Source organism: Haemaphysalis longicornis, unplaced genomic scaffold (genome assembly GCF_048455015.1).
Source record: "Haemaphysalis longicornis isolate Haplotype H1 unplaced genomic scaffold, Haemaphysalis longicornis Haplotype H1 scaffold_1, whole genome shotgun sequence".
Lineage (NCBI taxonomy): Eukaryota > Metazoa > Arthropoda > Arachnida > Ixodida > Ixodidae > Haemaphysalis > Haemaphysalis longicornis.
The window spans coordinates 431256945-431277064 of NW_027526203.1; the positions used below are offsets into that span (position 1 = coordinate 431256945).

Here is a 20120-nt window from a genome sequence, read left to right on the forward strand (position 1 = left end):
AGCAAATTGTTGATGTACTACAGTGCTGCCTTTTCCCCTCTGAGTGCTCCAGCACGAAGGCTTCCGCTTTTCCTGGGCACTATAATAAACATTGATTGATTGATTGACTGATTGATTATTATTACTATGAATGTGTTTGTATAGGGTGTACCAGTACCAATACCCTAGGGTTGTTCCTGGGCACCGAAAATAAATTTAAGATTGATTGATGGATTGATTGATTGATTGATTGATTATTATTATTATAAGGAGGAGGAGGGAAAGAAGGGGTAGAATGCCATATGGCTTGTCCCAAGACATGCGGAGTGTTTTTATTGTTTCGTGTTTGCTGTTGGGAAACTTAAGAAACGATAAAAGGCGATCTGCTCGCATGTTGTCCAATCCAGGCGCAGCGCCTCTGTCCACACTTTCGCGCGTCTCTATAACTTGTCCCGAGCAGGAACGAGATCCTATTCATAGTCGCGCTCAGAGCTTAGAGTTGAAACAGCATCGCCAATCGCAATTATTACTCCCTATCATAAAATCTCACCACCCGAATCGCGCCAACAACAAATTGAAACGAGCAGCAATCGAACTCACTCGTGGGAACCACCCGACTACTCGTCACCAGATCCAGCAGTGAGCGGGTGACAAGGTAGGAATTCGTAGTTTTCCTGGAAAGTCTGGAACCTGGGACCCAGCGCATACTGTTCAAGAGGGCCCGGACTAGGGAAGCTCCCCAGCTGGCGGGTGCTTTAACAGCCGCACCAACGCTCGTCAAATAAGCATTTATTCCTCTTCCTCCCGTTCCACTCGGCACAAGTGCCTTTGCTGCAATGTCTGCAAAGATTCATGGCTGGGGATACCGGGGCGCGATCCACCGCACGCTGGCCGAAATGCTTCCTTTAAGTTTTTTGCCCTCTCCGTTAGAGGGCAGCACCGATGATAGCACGAAGCGGAGACCACATAGACGCGGTGCCAGGGAAATGTGCGGCGTGAGTCGTCTCAGACTATGTTGCAATAACTTTTTCTGCATCCTTCATTTGCGCGCCTTATGACGCACTGGGAAGATGCAAAGGGGCTTGCAAAAAACAGCATTACCTAATAGTTCTGTCCAAATAAAATGCACTACGGAGGCAGTTTTGTTAAAAGAACACATTTTCTTGTTATTATATGATAAAATATGCATGCCACAACTGAAACTTGTAAGGCAAGGCATGAATTGATATTTGTACTATATACGTACAAGACAAAAAAAAACACCCCCACACACACGCTAATTGGCATTTGTACTCGGGGCTGCCTTTAGTTCAACGTTTAAAAAATGTTCGTTCAAGAACAAATGACATGCAATTTTTTTTCTAATACGATAGTACATTGCACTCAGGTACGCATGCACAATGTCATTTGGGGGAGGGGAGAACCCCGAGAAAAATACGGAAAAAGACCGTAAGGAGAGGAAAACAAAAGATCAAATTAAAATTTAAAGAGACCTCGGGATGGGTCCAACTCTAACTAAGGCACTCTAACGCTCGATCTCTAACTAACGCTTTGGCATTTTGTTAGTATTTGCTTTTTTTAGGGGTAGGGGTATCGAAAAATGTCTGAATCCTGTGGCGAAAAAAGACTTCAGGGTCACGTAAGCTTATTGCGGCATCACCTGCTACAGAAATATAATTATCGGTAGCCGACATTTGATGATAGGCAGAGTCAGAGAGCCTCCTTCCCTTCCTCCTTCTCTACAGGCAACCGAAATTTTTTGGATGAGGGGGAGAGGGAACCTGCTTATCAAATGTCTTAAAATTTGTGTGTTCACTGTCTGTTTTTTCATCTCAAAAAAGTCGTCTTCTTTCAGTTTTTTTCTTCGTCCAGCGGCTGTGCATCAGTACTATTATTAGTCAAGGGTCCGACGAAACGTTCGGTCAGGTATTATATGAAGAAATACTAATGCAGTCGCAAACCAATTAAAAAGGTTAAAAGACGTTTAGGACCGCGCACGGGTTTCGACGCATTGGGAACAACAACCCGTACTGGTTCCAAAACATCTTTTAACATTTTTTTTAATTGGTCAGGGACTGCATTGCTCTTACTTTATGCTCTTATTTTGAACTATTTTCTATCAGTCGCCTGACCACTATCACAAACTAAAATGACAAGAAAATAAACAGAAAGAGCGAGTGAGAGATCGGCTCTGTGGCACTTATATTAGGGACTTGTATATATTCACGCGCCGTGTGTTTCGGTACCGCCAAAGGTTCGCATTGCTGGGTTGACAAATCATAAATATCTCTGTGTCTGTCCCGCCGCCTTGTGAAAAGTGAGCAACCAATAAATGCGCACAATGAAATTTCGTATCATTATTTTTGTTTCTGCTCACTCATCCATATCTGTATTAAGCGTTATGTCCCAATTCAAGTGCTAGTAAGGAGCGGTACGGTTCCCCCACCGCCAATTCTTATGCCCCATGACCATATTCCGCAGTTATTCAGTATACACCAGTTGGGAAACTCCCCATAGGCCCCATATACCAAAAGCCAATCCGTGGTTGGCCCCCCACCTGCGCTGGACGGCAGACAGAGGCAAGCACGGGGCAAGTAAGGCCCCTAAGGGCAAGTTGACTGGCCTGTCATCTGTCGGCGGAAAGTTGAAGTAGTACGCAGGTGCTTGCGGCTGCTGCCGTAAATCATAAAATAAAAAAAAAAGCCGTGGAAGCGTAAGAAAATATTACGTAATTTCTTTTTTTTTTTTTTTTTTTAATTGCGAAAGTTTGCTCTGCAGCATAAAACGGTGGAGGCGAGTGTGTTTAAATGTACATAAACAGGAAGTTTTCACTAAGAAAGTCTAAAAGGCTCTGGTGATACGGCCCAAAGAGCCAGCGTCTGTAGTCGGGAGGTCGGCCTGGGTTGAGTCCCACACTATGTAGTACCTGCTGTCGGGAACGTTGGAGGCCACGGCAAGTCCACAGAAGATGGTGGATGTCTGCGGTCGATGCCGACGTGGTGCAAAATGGGCAAGTCCGGCCAAACGGAGCCCGTCGATCCGGGGGCCAGGTGTGGGTGACAGCTGGTGTAAGAGCAGCCCCGACGCGAATCCTTCGTAGCGCCACCTCCTCACGGCGGGTGAGCCCACCAGGGAGGTTTGATCCACACGGTGGAATAAGTGCGCGTGTGGAGCGCCGAAGGTCTTCTTTGTCGGTGGCCAGCTTTGACATTGCGTCAACTGGAAATAAGGGCAGTGGATGCGTCGTTGGAGGTATACGGGTCGCCGCATCCGCCTGTTGCTGTCCAGGGGTCGATGTCCTCTGGGCCCAAGTAATCTTCACTCTGAAACTTAGGGCCGCAGCCTTCGCGTGGATGGTTTGAGACATGGGCACTTGATGAAGTACTTTCCGGAGGTCTCGGACTGCTTGCATTGAATCTGTAAAGATGTTGACAGGTTGCGATTGGTCTGGCCTCAGCAACTCTATAGTCGTCAAGGCGTCGAAAATCGCCTTGAGCTCAGCAAGTGTTGACGGGGGCCTCTGAGGGGCGTAGTAATGGCAGGTTTGACAAAACTGCGTGGCTGGGTTTACGACGGCTGTGGTAATAAGGCTTCCTGAAATACTGGCGTCGACGTAAAATGTATCTTGGCCAGCACTGGATGAGAGTTGCGGCGCAACACGGCTTGACCGACCCAGAGGCTTGCAGTCAGTAATTAATATTCGGGTCCAAGGAGCGGGTTCTGGAGAGGGATCTGGCGGCGTGTTAGTTTGGAGGCCCATATACCACCTTAAAGCAGCCACAGATGTGTACACCTGCGCTTTAAGAGATCGTGCCTGTCGCCGCTGGTGAACCAACTCATCTATCGTGTTAAGGCCAGCTTCTTCCTGTAGTGTGGAGATGCGCGTTAAGCGAGGAAGGCAGGTAATAGTCCTCATGGCTTCTCTATTGATGGCCTCTAGACGATCCCATTCCGCCCTTGTCATGTACTGAAACTGAGCCTGGTACGTGATACGTGGCTGCAGGATTGCGCGTACGAGAAGCCGAGCCATCTCTGTGCGAGCTCCTCCCGATTTCATGGAAATCCGGCGAACTAGATGTAGCAGTTGAAGGGCGCGCCGGCGAGCTTCCCGGAGCCATGGCGTAGCTGAGCCGGAGGCCGCAACGTCCAGGCCAAGGATGCGGTGACAAGTAACTTTCGTCACTGGCTCGCCATCAAGATTTAGTAAAATGGGTCGGTTTTGCAGTTTTTGTCGAGCCCTTCGATTGGCGACGACAAGTAACACTGTCTTATCTCGGGATAGCATGAGTCCCACGCGTTTGCACCACATGTCAACCATATTTAAAGTACTCTGAAGAGCGTGTTCTTGATCCGCAATGTCTGGAAGTGTCGACCAGAGCGTGATATCATCCGCATAGATGAGGCATTTTAGATCTTTCAATGCCCCTACTGTCCAAGCGAGCGGGAGAAGGGCAAGGTTGAACAGTATGGGTGCCAGGACCGATCCTTGTGGTACCCCGCGGCATGTTGAAAAGGAGCCAACCGCCTGTCCTGAGACTCTAATTGAAAATGTGCGGTGTGTTAAAAACGACTCTATAAAGGACACCACAGGCGCCGGGCACCCAAGCCAACGCAGTATCTGTAGGATTGCTTGATGGCTCACATTGTCGTACGCTTTCTTCACATCTAGGGCAAGAACAGAACGAATACGACAAGAGCGTCCTCCTATGAGTACGGAAGTAGAGAACGCTTCAAGGCCGTCCTCTGCGCCGATGTGGGGCCGAAAGCCGATCTGAGAGGGATGGTACCAACCCATGCCCTCAAGCCACCATGTGAGCCTTGATGCTAGCATACGCTCAGCCAGCTTGCATAAGGTACATGTCAGAGCAATCGGCCGTAGATTGCTGAGTCTATCCGGTGGTTTTCCTGCTTTCGGGACGCCTATGATTTCTGCGTGCTTCCAGAAAGTGGGTACGCATCCAGAGGCCCAAGCTTCGTTTATAGTGGTCAGTATGACCTGGAGATACTTCTCTGTGCAGTTCTTATACACTTCGTACTGTATGCCATCGGGGCCCGGTGCCTTATGTGTTCCTGCTGAGTCGATGGCTGCCAATAATTCCGCCATGGTGAAGGGGGAAACAAGACCAGCTGCCTCTTCCATGGTAAGGGGTCGGCCTGCCTCAGGGGGAAGGGGTGAAGGTCCCCCAAAGGAAGGAGGAGGCGTGTCATAATTGGGGAAAAAAGCCTTCATTGCCTCATCCGCAAATTCTTGCAAGGAGAGACCCGATGCTAGGTAAGCATTGTCCAAGGGGTTCTGCGGCTTGCGGCCTCGTTCCATTGCCTGAAACGTGCGCCATATCGAGGCTGTGTTTGTTGAGGGACCGAGGGAAGCACACCAATCCATCCAGCGAGCCCTGGAAAGACGTCGTTCATGTCTTCGCGCTTGGGCTGTCAGGTGATTAAGGTGGATCTTGGCACTCTCAGATGAAGGTTGGCGGGCCGCAGTCAGTTCCGCGCGACGGCGGGCGGCCCACAATCGGAGCAGATGAAGGTCAGGCGTAGGTCGGGCTTCATCTACCCAAGAGATGTGCGTTGATGCGTGCAGTGCGCTTTGTAAGATAGAAATTGGGTCATCAGTCTCTTGTTCGAGGGGGGAGAGCTGTGATCTGAACTCATCCCAATCGATGACCCGGCAGCGTCGACGAAGTCGCGGCACCGGTCCTGCAGCAAGCCTAATATAAATGGGATGGTGATCACTCGCCCAGCAGTCGAGCTCCAAGTGCCATGAGGGCGCACCGTGCCCAAGCCACCAAGTCAGGTCCGGAGAGTAAGACGGTGTGCGAGGGTGTGTTTGCCGACGAGTGGGGCTGAGAACATCATTTAGGAGTTGAAAGTTCGCCCCCCTAAATGTGTCTTCAACCAGCTGACCTCTAGAGCTGTTCCTCGGGTAGCCCCAGGATCCATGCGGGGCATTAAAGTCTCCACACACCAGAATCGGGACTCCTGGGAAGTTGCGGCGGAGATGTGAAAGCCAGCCTAACCGAATTCGACTGGCATGACCACTGCTCGGTCGAGCGTAATAAGATACGAGAATCACCTCTGAGTGGGATAGGCGAACTCGCACAGCTACCACCTCTTGCCAAGCGGTGCACCACGCGGGAAGAGGGACCTGGGCTTGTGGCAAGTGGGAACGTACGTATACAATTGCTTTGCCTGGGGGGATGTCCGGACGTACACCCCGGCGGTCCCGAATGCTTGGCGACGTATGTACATTGAACTCCGATATTTGCGGAGCGCAGTTTGTTTCTTGTAGCAGGAGGGCCCATGCAGATAATTGGCCAATGCGCATGCGGTATTTCAGTTCACCGAGCTTACCCGTTAAGCCCCTACAGTTCCACTGGAGAACACAAGACAGGTGTGTAGGCCCTGTGGTGCTAGTCATCGCGAGAGATGAGCCGCGAGCACCGAAGCCAAATGCTGTAGCTGCTTCGACACGAACATCAGGAGCTGCTGTGGTGTCATCGGCGTCTCCCTTGTGTGCACCGGGAAGGACGGTGGTGTGGCAGGTGAAGTCGTGAAAGACGAATGTGGGGCAGGTGGAGTTGGTAAGCGCTGCTGGTTGTGTCGCTGAGACAGTATGACACGTCTTCTCCGGATGCGCTGAATTTCGGCCTCCAGTGTTGCCAGGCGTTGATCTAACGCGTCCAGTGTTTCAGTCTCTTCGGTCAGGGTCGCGTCCATACGGGTGCGTGAAGGGCGACTCTTAGTACGAGTGACTTCACTGTAACTCGGTTTGAACTGTGGGTCAGGTTCCTCAATTTCATACGATTGTTCTTCTGTAATGTCGGTCGACAGTGCTGCGTAACGATTTGATACTTCAATTGTGGTGACATTCTGTTGGTGACGTGAAGTAGCAAGTTGTAGGGTCTGGCGTTGTCGCATCTGCTCTGTTGCCTTCCGCTTGGTGGGGCACAGTGGAGAGGTAATCTGATGATCGTTGGTCTTGCAAAGTCCACATGTGAACTGCGATGTCGTCGTCTCCGCCACTTCTGCAGCAGTGTATGGGCATGAAGCCTTCATATGTCCGGGGCGGAGGCATTTGTAACAGTACACTGCAGATGGACGGTACTGGCGAACGTGAAGGACGCATCCATAGTAGTACATGCGAGGCGGTGAATCGGAGGGTCCACTTAGTGTAACAAGACAAGAGCGCCCTTTCCCAAGGTAACGGGCAGCAACCACGCGGTGCGTAGAGCACTTCAGGTCTTGTAAAAGGGTGGCCGGGTCTTCTCCAGCATCCACGCCAGAAACAACGTACCGTCGAAGGTCTGTGCCTGAAGAGAGGTAGGCCTGCACCGGTACAGTCAGATCTTTAGAGACCTCAATGGTTTGCAGAGATTGTAGAAGGCTGACATCTTCCATACTGTGCACCCAGACGGAAATGGTGTTCGTGGGGCGGTGTAGGGCAAATCCCTTGAATTCACTTACATGAAGGTATGTGTCCAAGGTACGCTGAATGATGCGATTTGGGAGCCTGGACATGTCGAAGTTGCACTTGGGCTTGATTATCATCTTGTATGATGACTGGGATGACATGGACTCCGGCGGACGAGGATTGGTACGAGGTCGTTTCCCCCCCGGTGAGACGGCGATGTTTTTGCCATCCTGAGATGGAGGGTCTGGTAGCCTTTTGGAAGCGGTTGACGTCCCAGGCTCTGACGGTGACCGTGGTGTCTGTACTGTTACTTCCATCGGGCAATGATCAGGAGGCGGCACAGTCATCACCTGGGGCGCCGAGGTTAGCCGCTGTTCGGAGGACTGCGCCATAGTGTCCATCTGATCACTTCCAAGTAGTGGAGAGGTGACTTGTGCAGGCACTGCAGTTGACATATCAATTGTTGGCAGCGACGTAGCTGCTGTTGATGCTGCGCCGGCTTCCATCTTCGCCCGATGCTGGGCACGGAGGCGGTCGCGGCGGCCGAAGCCTAACCGCCGTGCACTTGGCAAGATGCTCACTGGAGAGGCCGGGGGGCGCCGCAGCGCCCTCCGAACGTGAAGCTTAGGTGCCAGATGGTTGCTTGTAAATCTCGGAGCAATGAGAGTTCGTTAAAACTCGTGAAGAACGAGAAAATCACCAGAGTGGGGTAGGGCCCGCCTATTCCGATTTCTGTTTTCTCATTCAAAAACCAAGCTTTAATTTATTACCTTTCGTTGTTAAGTAAATGTTTGGTAAGACTAGTTTTTGTCCCCTAGGTGCCACGCCGCCTACACTTGCCCCTTAGCTTTAATGAAGCAGGGGGGACCGCGTCGCCCGGATCCTGAAGCAGAGTTTCGCAAATGGTGTATATTGAAGAACTATGCCCATATTCCAATTAACATTATCCCCATACCCCTTACCTGCAAAACCCATACACATTCATGCATTCTGGATTAACGGGAACGGGTCACGATAATAATGGCGATCAAGATGCGTCGTGGCGTATAAAGCCCGGAGTTAATCACTGTCTGCGATAAAATATGAACGCGAGCAGCCAAATTTCTAAATTTTGGCTTATTGCAGAGAGAAAATACTCACATTTAGGGTTCCTTTGATGCAAAACGCATATGCCGGAAAGAAAGAGTGTCTGAAGGGCCAGATTTCCTCACCACTGTGCCCGACCCTACAGTTCGCGAGGACCTGAGACACATTCTCGCTACGAACTTGGGCGTACCACGGCTACGCTTTCTCTGGGCCTGCCCGTGTCCGCCCAGATCTCTTCGAAGCATTTCCTTGGGCCCTGGCTTACAACAGGCATGGCAAGTCGCGCAGCAAAGGCGCTTTTGACGTTCCTCCAGAGCACTGGATTTGACAGCGAACTATGAAGTCTCGGGCAAATGACTAGGTATATCGCCTGATTGTGTGAGTGGTTTTCATATGCATCTGTGAGTTTGAGTATTCATGTGTAAGTGATAGTTCTTTTCATATATTTTCGTCACACCTTCACCCTCATTTGGTGTAGCAAGTCGGGCGCCTAGCCTGGCTGGCTTCACTTGCCCATTAACAATGTTTCTCTCTCCCTGTCTGTCTGTCTGTCTGTCTGTCTGTCTGTCTGAAGGGCGGGCCGCCTAGTGCGGCAATCATTTCCTTTTTTCGCATGGGTGGACGGAAGTGGTACCGGTCAGGCAGTAAGATATATGTACAGTTCTAAGTACGACGGGAGATATTTTATTTGTTTCGGTCGAAAGAGCCGACATTAATTCTACATTCTACATTACGTTCTCCGCATTACGCACTACATTCCCTCATTAATTAATGTTAAGGAGGACATAAAAGGTGGAGGGATACCTTCGCTTCGAAGGAAGTGGTAAATACGCAGGACCTGTACCCCCGTAGTGTTTTCCATGCACGTACACAAACGTGCACACACACATAACAGAGAGCCACAGAGCTACCTAGAGCAAGCGGGGGCCGCTTCAATACCCAACATTTGTTTACACAGTCAGCATCAGCATTTTCCAGATATGACCCTCCAAAGTTCGATCTGCTATTCTATGTGGTTAAGTGCGCGGACGACTGCGCACGTGTCTTTACGTGAATACGGCGAAAGTTATGCTATCCCGCCCACACAAATGTTCATACGAACCCTGACGTAGCACGCACATATACATCCAATACCATGGGGCGAAATTCATAGCCAAATATCAAGGGGCCAAAGACGCAGGTTCCAAAGCCTGTAGCCCATTCTGTGCTCTCATGGAGTTCTTGCCTGTGCGACTAAGTGAACGAAATCGTCTCGGTATCAGATCCGGTATACCGCCTGTAAGAGTACAACTAACATTTCTAAAAAATCAGATGTCTATCAGGAGTGGGTAGCCATAGCCATTGAAGATTTCTGGTGTTGAGAACGTATGGTGCTTTTCTGGCATGTATTCTTACCGCTGAACAGCGTGGGTTTCGTTTCGGCCAGTTGAACATTGCGAGTCTTGATTGCTACTCAAGCTTACGTTGATGTATATGCGCTCATATTGATGGTGTCACCAGACACGGTTCGATTTGAGACGTACGTTGTGAAGAAAAATGTTGAGGTTGCAAATGCTTTTACTAAATCATAAATTGCTTCGTCATCCTACAGCCGGGAACCTAGACTGCGTCCAGGCAAAAAATTGCTCTCTGCAAAGAAAAAATTATATACGCAAAATTTATTCGTGCTACCGTATGCATGCCAGGAAATTTACGGGCACCAAAACCCTATGTATTGAAACCTCAGCACACGAGTGTGCACGTGTGTGCTCAGGAATATTGAGGCAACTAATTAGGTGTTTTTTTTATTTTGTTACACATGGATGTCTTGTATAAGACTCATATAGAATTTTTTTGCCACTAGAAAGTGTGGATAATTTGACGGTACGGCAATAAACCCGCTTAATCTTCGGAGTTGGCTTCGTTTGAATAAAAGAGGCGACACTCTTCAAGGCGTTTGGCTTCCTCCTGAAATGCGAAAAGTAAAAATTAAACACTGGTCAGCAGTATCACTCGTCGGCAGTAATTCGTGGTGACAGCACGAGCAGACATGTTTCTAAAGCCACAATTCATCCTTGGATATTCCGGATTCTGGACAGATAAGTTTCCGTGGTCATACTTCACATAATTTTTTTATTTTATTAATCGATTCATGACGTGCACCAAAGCTGCGGCATGTCGTGGGTAGCAGCCTGTCGTGAGAGAACGGAGCATGAAATCTCCTTTTGCAACAGATTTTTAGCGCAGCCTTGGCAGTAAACTTGTCATTAGGTACGCATTCCTGAAATACAAAAATGAATCGATGTACGTTGAAGCTCGCGAAATCAAACTGAAATTGCCTAGCTAAACTAACGTTTTGTTTTATCAAACGAAACAAACAGTCACGCAGGGCAAGTGTCTTTATGCGATTGAGTAATTATATGCTCCGAATCTCCTGAACAACCCTGGGAGCGATCTCTTCTCCATGTGCAGCTTTCCCGCTCATGGCAGTCCTTTCAACAGCGATTACTCTGTAGTTATTTAGCGTAATGTAAATTTATTTTGCACTGCTAATATTGGGGGTGAACACTACCTTTGCGCACAGTTTCAAGTCTTGCACGTTTTGCGGCTAGGTTCCTGAACCCTGGAAACTATCCCACAGTAATGCATGGGGAGTAAGATTTGACAGCGAACTGCACATAAACTATTCAGAATCCTGGAAACTTCTTCTAGTGTTTTTATCTTCACGTTTACTTCTTGCTTTGTGCAAAATATCATTTTCCTAAAGTAATTTTGCTAGGTTCCTGAGAGGTCGGAATCTTGAGCGAGAAAGCTGGGTATGATTCTTCTATTCCTGGCTAATGGTTGTGAGAGACCGAAGCGGCTTTCTAGAAAGGGTTGTTGTCCCCTTTTATTTTCCTTAGGGTACGACCTATCACCTTTTAAAATAATATCGCGGGTGCGAAGTGCCTTACCATGCTTAAGGAATGCAAAATAAGCGAAAATGGGTGTGTACGCAGAAAGCTGATGCCAGTGCGAGCGTCATCTACTAGGCTGTTCCCGCAGGCATAACCCTTACGCTATTACTAGAAGCCGGATTTTTAGGCACTAAAAATCGCGTTGTAGGTGCGTGAAATGTTTAGTCAAAACACCGTTCTAGGCTCCAAACGTCGGAAATATAGGCACCATAAAATTTTGCATCAATGCAAATAATTTCAAACGAAGACATGCGCCACCTGTATCGACAACAGGCAAACCAAAATAATTATTGTTAATGATGACACAAAAGCGCCAATTGTTGAGCATATCCGTTCATTTGTTCCGTAAGTCTGCTAAACTAATGGCGATCTATGGACTTGATCAACAAGCACAGTGCTCACATTCATGTTCAATGGCCGCTGTCATTTGCTCGAGCGTCGCATATATTGAATCAGGCATGACAAAGAATACTTGAGAGCTGGGAATCCTGACGACAAAAAGCGCTACTGTATGTATGCTGACAACTTAATTACGACAAAACAGAAACAGACACAAATAATTAATGCAAGAGAGACTATGATTTATCAAGGAATTCATGCGCTCTTACTTGAGTACTGTTAGCTACAGCTCTAGCAATTTTCTAATATACAATGATATGCGAATTGAACCATCGAGACGTGCAAATACTGGCAAATGCACTTCCACACACTTAACAGCGTTTTTCAAAAGGTGTTTAGCAGCCGAAAAAAAAAAAAAAAAAAAAACTTTGAAGGAGAAGCAAGTTTCAGAGCCTATCGGCAGTTTGAAATTCAAAATGTATGGAAATGCAGCAGTGCCGTCATGTTTCGCCGTCGGCCCTTCCATATGATAGTGATGTGCTAACAAATGCATGCGATTCTCAACCGTTGCGTTTAAAATAAAGTTGGGTTTGAGTATACTTCTGGAATCAAGGACGCGACTGCTCATATTTGGAGAGCACGAGGAACGTAGTCTAGGAAACAATTTGAAAATTGTGGAAACAATGGCAAACCAACACCATATCCAGATTTTTTTACTCAAAATTGCGCCTCTTGTCATTGAGAATGACAGTCCCATTCTACTGGTGCTAGCGGATGTTTTCCGGGGGTTGCTTGAACTGGAGGACTAGGTTGAACCCTATAAAGCTCAAAACAGTCAATGCTGCCTGGTACGTGAATAAAGGTCTCAAACTGCACCCGAAAGCGAAATTTGAGTTTAAATAGTGTTCAAGTAGGCGCCGCTATTGAAAGTAGGCATTTATATACACTTTAAGCCATTTAACCTCTAATTCGTGATCATATATCAACATGGCGCGACAGGAGTGCGAGGAACAGAATAGGCATTTGCCTAAAATCCGGTCTCTAGATATTACTGAACCAGCGTTCCGGCCAAAAAAAGGAGAAGAGCAGACTCACCAAAATGACTCGCATTTCTTACCCACAGTTTTAGCCCAACAAAGTGACTACGCAACGTTCACAACTCTCTTCAGCCGCCTTCAAAACTGACAGCTCCGTTTCTACCTCAGCAATGTTACTTCGTATATCCTGTAAAGGATGCAGCCTAGCAGGAAGGGTCTTGCTGCTGTGAAGCCCCCTCTCCAAACAAGCATTGGGGCGGTACAGTAATTTCGGCCTATGTTCGCAGAGACCGCCAAGTGTCTGGACGATGTTAAAAACAAAATAGCCCTAGATGAAGCTGAACCCTCTTACGCCGGGACCACAGAGCCTGTCATTGAAACGAAATTTCGCTCTCACACACGCCTGCACAAACACTGGTTCTCACTAGACGCATTCCTTCGTTTTTTTTTTTTCTCGGGTCAGACCCGCCCAAAGGAAGGGGGCTTGAGCATGCAGGTTGCTGGTAGCGGGAGCCGTACAAGATGAACAGTTGAAATTATGCCCCCCAAAGAATATAGTGAAAGAAAGCAGACAAGCAAGCGAAGCGATAGTGCCAACGTTAAAAGCAACGGGGTTTAGGGTGGGTTTTATTTGGTGACTGTAATGTTTGACCTCTTTTTCTGCCTCCTCTTTTTTTACATTTTCTCGGCCGGCTTAGCAGCCTTGGCGGGCTATATTTTCGGACTATTCTTGTCTTCCCTTTACGCTCGTGACTAAGTGGGCTCAATTGCCCGAGTCGGCTTCCAGGAGTCGCTTTTTCGTGGGTTACAATCGGCTACACGCACCCAATGGGAATTTCGATCACAACTACACGCCGCCAAATATTTAGATTTTTCAGTCAGGTTCTGGCCACGTCGATCTGGGGACGTGATCTCGTAACTGTATGGGCGAAGTAATGCGTGCATCAAAAACTTCCTGTTCTCATGAACTGTATGCGTCGTCATTGCTCTACCTGCAGGCGTGAAGAGCGTTGCATATTGGCACAGACAACGAGAAGCAGGAAACTACAAGCTTCTCGTCCTTTGTTTTACTTGTTTGCGACAAAGGGCTCTAGTAAAAAAACTAGGAGAAACTTTTTTCCCACGTCTACGACATTAAATTTGCTAGCTCCTTTATCTTGGCGACAGCGCAGTGTCTGAGACGTATGGGTTCTGTTATTCAGAAGAGTGGAAGCTTGAGCCGGTTGGTACATAACTTTGAGAGTAGAGGACAGCGCAATGAACGCGACGAAGCGAAGGCGAGACAAACACAAGTGTTTTTTTGCAGTGCGCTGCGAGGTGACCGCCAACAGACCCATTGAGCGCATCGGCGTGTTCACGCAAACGGTCGTTGATGCAACGGCCCGTATGGCATATGTAGCGCTTGTGTTTGTCTCGTCTTCGCTTCGTCCCGTTCATTGCGCTGCCCTCTAATCTCCAAGTTGTGTTATTCGTTGTGGAAGGAGTAGTCACGGGCGCACGGGGGTGAGTCGTGCGTGCGTGCGTGCTTGCGTGAGAATGAGTGAGTGAGTGAGTGAGTGAGTGAGTGAGTGAGTGAGTGAGTGAGTGAGTGAGTGAGTGAGTGAGTGAGTGAGTGAGTGAGTGAGTGAGTGAGTGAGTGAGTGAGTGAGTGAGTGAGTGAGTGAGTGAGTGAGTGAGTCAGTGAGTGAGTCAGTGAGTGAGTGAGTGCATGAGTGAGTGAGTGAGTGCATGAGTGAGTGATAGGCAATTCGAACTGAAGCTGTTGCATTAGTGTACAGCTTAGTGAACGCACGTAACTACTCTCAAGTGATCTCCCGGTGTCACACTTCCTAGTGCAGTTGATGTTTACAAAAAAATGCGGCGCGTTTAAAAGAAAAATGACAAATCATAGAATGACCACGGTAACAATTTTTTAAGCGTCACCAGTATTATAAAAAAAGTACAGCCTTTCATTGTTTGAGAATTTACAATAGAAAGTGCCTGAAAAAGCATGAAGGTGTTTTTTTTATGAGCTTGGTGCGAGTAAGTTGACACACCACCATATGAAACGCGAATTGTGTAAACAACTTCTTTATAACTTTCTTGCAGGATGTGCTTTAAAAACAAAATACCTGCTAGAATAAGAAATTCCCCAAAAGGCAGATGCCATTGCTGCAGTGTAAGGAAAGAAATATTATGAAGTTTTGAATGTATTTCCGAAAACAGAACGTGCATCTCAAAATGGTTGTCTTTCTTGTTTAAGACGACCGATTTTCCCATTTCATTCCAATGTTAAATAATTCTGTAGCTATTTCTACCAAGAATTTAATGAGCAAATTCCAGTTAACGGCTGGATCGGGCGCGCGTGCGAGGCTTAAGTATTCACGCAGTCCAAGCACTGTAAGCTTTCTCAACTACCACTCTCAAACGTTTTTTTTTTTTTTTTTAGTAAGAGACCGCTGAACGAGGGGCCTTACGCTGAACAGACGCCGTGTACCCTCTAGCGTTAGAAAGTAGCGATAACAAGTGCAATTGACAGAACGTACGAGTAGGAAGTGGCGCAGCTTGATGATGGCCTGGGCCTCCTTTTGGGAGCACATTTCACTGCGCTTTCCCGGCTGCCAGTTCTTAGAGAAGGTGATCTGGCCGCAGGCCTGGTTCATCGCGAGCAGCGTCGCCAGGAGGACCAGCAGGGAGAACTTCATGGACACCGATGCCATGCCGACGGCGCTCGATCACCTGCGGACCGAATGACAGCGGCATCACGTGGTGCTGGGAATCGCGATCCCCAACGCGGTGGCCCCACGGGGTCAATAGTTCCATTAAACTGTTGCACGAAACTCGGAGCAATGCAGCATGCAATGGAGAAAACCTCTTCTACAGATTTACGTTTTTTTAAGCGTTGCTGTTAGTGCGACTATAGAAGCACTTTACAGCGTCACATACATATTTCCCGGTGTGTCGGTAGAACACAATGGCGCCACGAGTTCAAATGTTTGGAGAATTAGGCGCGCGTGAAGAGTGATGTGCGGTGAAACTTCAGAATTGCATGTCAATTGTTCTCTTTGAAAGGAATTACTAAACGCGCTTTTTTGCCACATTTAGAGGTGTTATGCGAAGCGGATAGATTTTTTCTCGCCGTCCTACAAGAACTAATTACGTGGATGATTAAAGTTTCAGGGAACGTGGCACCCATTATGCGAAATGTAAGGCCAAAGTCGCTAGTGCGGGAGTAAACCACGGGGATAAAAAACCTCGCGGACACTTAACTAATCTTATAATTTGGGAATGCGGAAGCTTAAATGTCCATTTGGACGCCGCAGACTGCTCGTTGGAGTTTTGTACTGCGACTAACATCTTCAGCTTCTTCTGAGAGATATATTTTGAAGCTTGTGATGGAATTTGTGAGGGTTGCTCATCAGAGTTTCTACGTTAGGTTGGCCGTACACCGAGATTCTTTGGGCGGAATTGCTTATAATTCAAGTGCATTTATTCTTGCGCAGTGTGATAGGCAACCCCTATGGAGAGGTCCACTCCTCCTTTTGAGCGGGAGATGTTCAGGCGCCATAGCGGTACGTCACGTGCTGCAGCGCAGACAGGCCTGGCTTGGCAGTATAATGCAGAGCGCACGCCACGGAACCCGTCGATGCCAATGCACATGGCAAAAGTTTGCCCACCAGTACGTGGTCCTTTCTGTTGTGTCTTGGCGGCGGACGCCGGCCAATACACTTTTGTGGGTGTGTGCTACGCCTCAGAGCTGATGAGTGCTCTAAGAGGGAATTTTGTTTGATTACGTTGACGTCGGTGCTAAATTGTAATTAGGGAATTGGCGGCGAGCCTCTGGCGGTAGCAACCATCGTCCCTGGCCAATCCACCTGAATGGGTATGTTATTATGCATATATGCAGCTTTAACATGGGGTTACTTCTATGTTCGCCCTACTGAGATGCAAAGAAAGGTCAAATTTGTTGTACGCGGAGCTGCGTGTACCGGTAGTCGACGCTTTTTTTAAGTCGCAGCTCACAACACATGCACTAGGTCCACTAGGTTTAGTAAGCTTCACTGTAGCTTACTTAAGATGGACCTAGAGCATGCGTTGTGAGCTAGTCCATGCGTTGAGACCACATGGAGCTGAACCGGCGTGGTAGGACGCCTGCTTGACTCGCATTCCGGATGCCTTGGTCCTTCTCCCATCCGGACCCAAATCGATTAATTTCGTTTCGACTCATTTTATTTATTTTTATTCTATTCGAGTCGGCGGCGATTTTAGCTAGTCGTTGCGCTGATACAGCCGCCGAATTTTTCATTCAATGGACCCCATATTGCTTTAGCGTTAAAAATTATTGCAAGCACTTCAAAGCGGCACACGGATGTTTTCCAGTGCATACCGGGAGAACCAAATGCTGCCCACACATTAAATTTCTATGGAAGAAAGGAAATACCTGGCTGGATGGCCGCAAAAACTTTCAGATTTGTCGGTTGAACATTTTAGAAAAATTTACTCAGTGCGCATTTTCCCCCTACTAAGAGGAGTCGTACAACTGCCCCCTGCCCTGAAAGAACTAAAGTCGGCACATAGTTGAAACTGCAATGGAATGTAAGGCGGCATACTATTACTGAAGTGGGCGGCAAAGTTTGAAATGAGCTGCTCAAACGGCATTTGAAAATCATTTTAATATATGCAGCCGAAAGCGTTATTGCGCGTGTTACGAACTTTAGATAGTTTACGCGATGTCATTGATGTATTTGGTGGGGAACCAAGCTGTAAGGTGTTTGCAGGACACTTGCCAGCGCTTGGAGGAGTGGGGGCTAGTTTTTTGCCATATATGTGGATATGCTATAACAGCTTCTCAGGAAATTGGCTCGTGATTCGCAAGGTTGCCAAGTCAGTTGCGGTAAATCGTAACACGCGCTTGAAGCCTGGGTGAGGCTAGCTTCGAGTCGAAAGATCGAACGATAGTAGATCAGAGAAGAAAGAGGACACGTGATGTCAGTATGCGCCGCGCCTGCGCAGTGGGGAGGAACGGTGGAGCACTTGCTCGTCGCGTTGCTCAGCACGCGGCTGTCTGTGCTCGTGTATGTGCACTGCCTCCTCGATCGGCAAAGGCGTGTTGGCGGAGCTGATCGTGGAGTCCATGGTGTGGGTGTGAGTGCGTACATGGCGCCATGACATTCGCGTGGCGTTCCAAGCTTTAGCCATGCTTACGCATCTATAAGAAATCTGCAAAAAAATTAATAATTATTTTTTATCCCAAGCGGTCATCGTTAATAAGCTAAAAAATTTCAGTCGAGCTAAGGCTTCAATACATCCAATCCTGCGCTCTCGTCTACCTAGGTTTGGCATAATCCGAACTTCTGCGGGGATTAATTTTTTCTTTTTCGCAGTAAGTTCTCGGCCATGGGACCCTTAGAGAGACACAGAAGTGAAGTTCTCTAAGTGTTATTTGGGGCTGCATACTGCTGTTTAACTCATACGATCCATTATTTCACTATTTCGTGGAAGTCCAGAGCCTTTGTCTATGGTAACGGGTGGCCGAACGGAAAACACCACGGACCGTTCGCGACCGCGCACAAACTACTTTAATGACGCCACATTGATTTGCAATGTGGTTGCATTCTGCGTGAATCTGGCAAATTTTGGGTTTTCGCACATTTCGTATGTAGTATCGAATTTCGCTTGCTCGCGTGCGGGTTGTTGCGGTTAAATATGCTAGTAATCCGTTCTGTTTACCCTTTTACAGTTGCACGTGTGCAGTCATAATCAAATAAGGTCGATGCGAGGGAAACGGAACTTTCGAACGAACTTTTTCGCGTTAAAATGCGCGTAAATTTATCGAAAAACACTCGCAACCTGCCCCACAGCTCACTTACAATGCCTACAAATCTCATCAGGGCTAAAAAGCGTGTAGCATTGGACGAGCTGTTGCGACTAAAATGTGGCACAATATTGGCTGGTTTCCAACTTGTAACCAGAACCCGTTTGAAGGCCTGCCCACCACTCAACGTGGGCTGCTGCTTTCGTACCTATAGTTGACACCGAGCGCTTCTTCATCGCAACTATTGAGCGAGTGGCTGCTATTGTCACTCTCTGGTGAAAACCCCACAAAAACCTTACCGGTAACTGCTCTTGTTATGCCTCCAATGGCGTGCAAAAGTTCGCCTTGAAGCTACAAGGAAGGCCTAATCTGGTGATAAATTGCGCATTGCTGTCTTTGATATACAGTACCAACATAGCATCAGGATCGTCTTGCCCATGCGATCCTACTAAAACGCGGCCGAAAACTAAATACATCGTACTCTTCGGAAACCATAATCCTAGGTCACGCTTAGCTGCTTCACTGATCCGTTTCTAACAAAGCCAGCTAATAATTTGTTCCAGGACTTGTGACACCGCTAATCATTGCGCGGAAAATCGCTGGTGGCAGCGACTCCAGTTCTAAAGTTTTTTTCCTTCCCAGCTCATGTAAGCGCTTTCTCAGTCTATGGATCGGAAATCTGTCAATACGCTTACTTCATGTCTATAGGCGCTTTAAAGCGAATCAAAACGTAGGCTACTGTTATTCCTTCCTAAAGGAAATGACAGGGTCTAACCTCAGCGAAAAAAGATATATTGGCATGCCTTTGCTCCCTTCTAGGCAGTATGGCTACGCAATGCAATGGGATGGATAATGAGTTACTCCTTTCGTAGGGAGTGGCGTTTAATGCCACTCCACGGTAACGTGAGGAGTTGCATCACGAGCGGTGTCGTGATGCCGCTCCCCGAAAGTAACAACGACATTTGATTCGAAACGAATGTAAGGTAGTAAGCACCGTAACTTCAAAACTTAATCTTAGCGGGAAAAATATCATACCACCAAAAACATTGACCACAACGAGGCTCAGTAACCAGCAGAACACGCATCAGCACCTGGTGTGCGCTTACCTGATATCCCCTCGTCAGAGTCAATCCGATCAGAACGCGCACTCTGAAAGGTAGTGGAGAATGCCGTTCTTCGGGGAACCTTAAATACACACACCAGGGCGACGTCGCTGCGTCCTCATTGGACGTCGGCAGGCGGACGTTCTTCAAAGGATGACGCCGGGGTCACCGGGGGCAGCATTCGTTGCACAGCGGGAGCGGGGTGCTCATATTAAGTCCGAAATCTTCCCCAGCCGGCAGAGATAGTGGGCGGTCAAACTTATGAAAGCAAGGAAAAAAATAACTGGTAAAAGTGCTGCTCCCTGGAGGCGCCCGATACATCCGGGAAAATTCCATTAAGAGTGGTTGACTTATTCAGGGGACGAAGCGAGGATGCCACTCGGGATTCAGTGCTGGTGGATTTGATTTGTCGACATCTGAAGGGTCTAGAGA

General features: G+C 47.9%; 1 protein-coding gene across 1 annotated transcript; it reads right to left on the bottom strand.

Moving 5' to 3' along the window:
* Nucleotides 1-10068: 10068 nt before the first annotated feature.
* On the bottom strand, nt 10069-19780 carry LOC144172905 (uncharacterized). The gene is made up of 3 exons (XM_077701500.1): nt 19692-19780; nt 15317-15509; nt 10069-10426 (listed from the first exon to the last, which is right to left on the bottom strand). Exons 2-3 carry the CDS (start codon nt 15488-15490, stop codon nt 10361-10363), a joined length of 240 nt encoding a protein of 79 aa, XP_077557626.1. The 5' UTR covers nt 15491-15509; nt 19692-19780; the 3' UTR covers nt 10069-10360.
* Nucleotides 19781-20120: the final 340 nt, after the last annotated feature.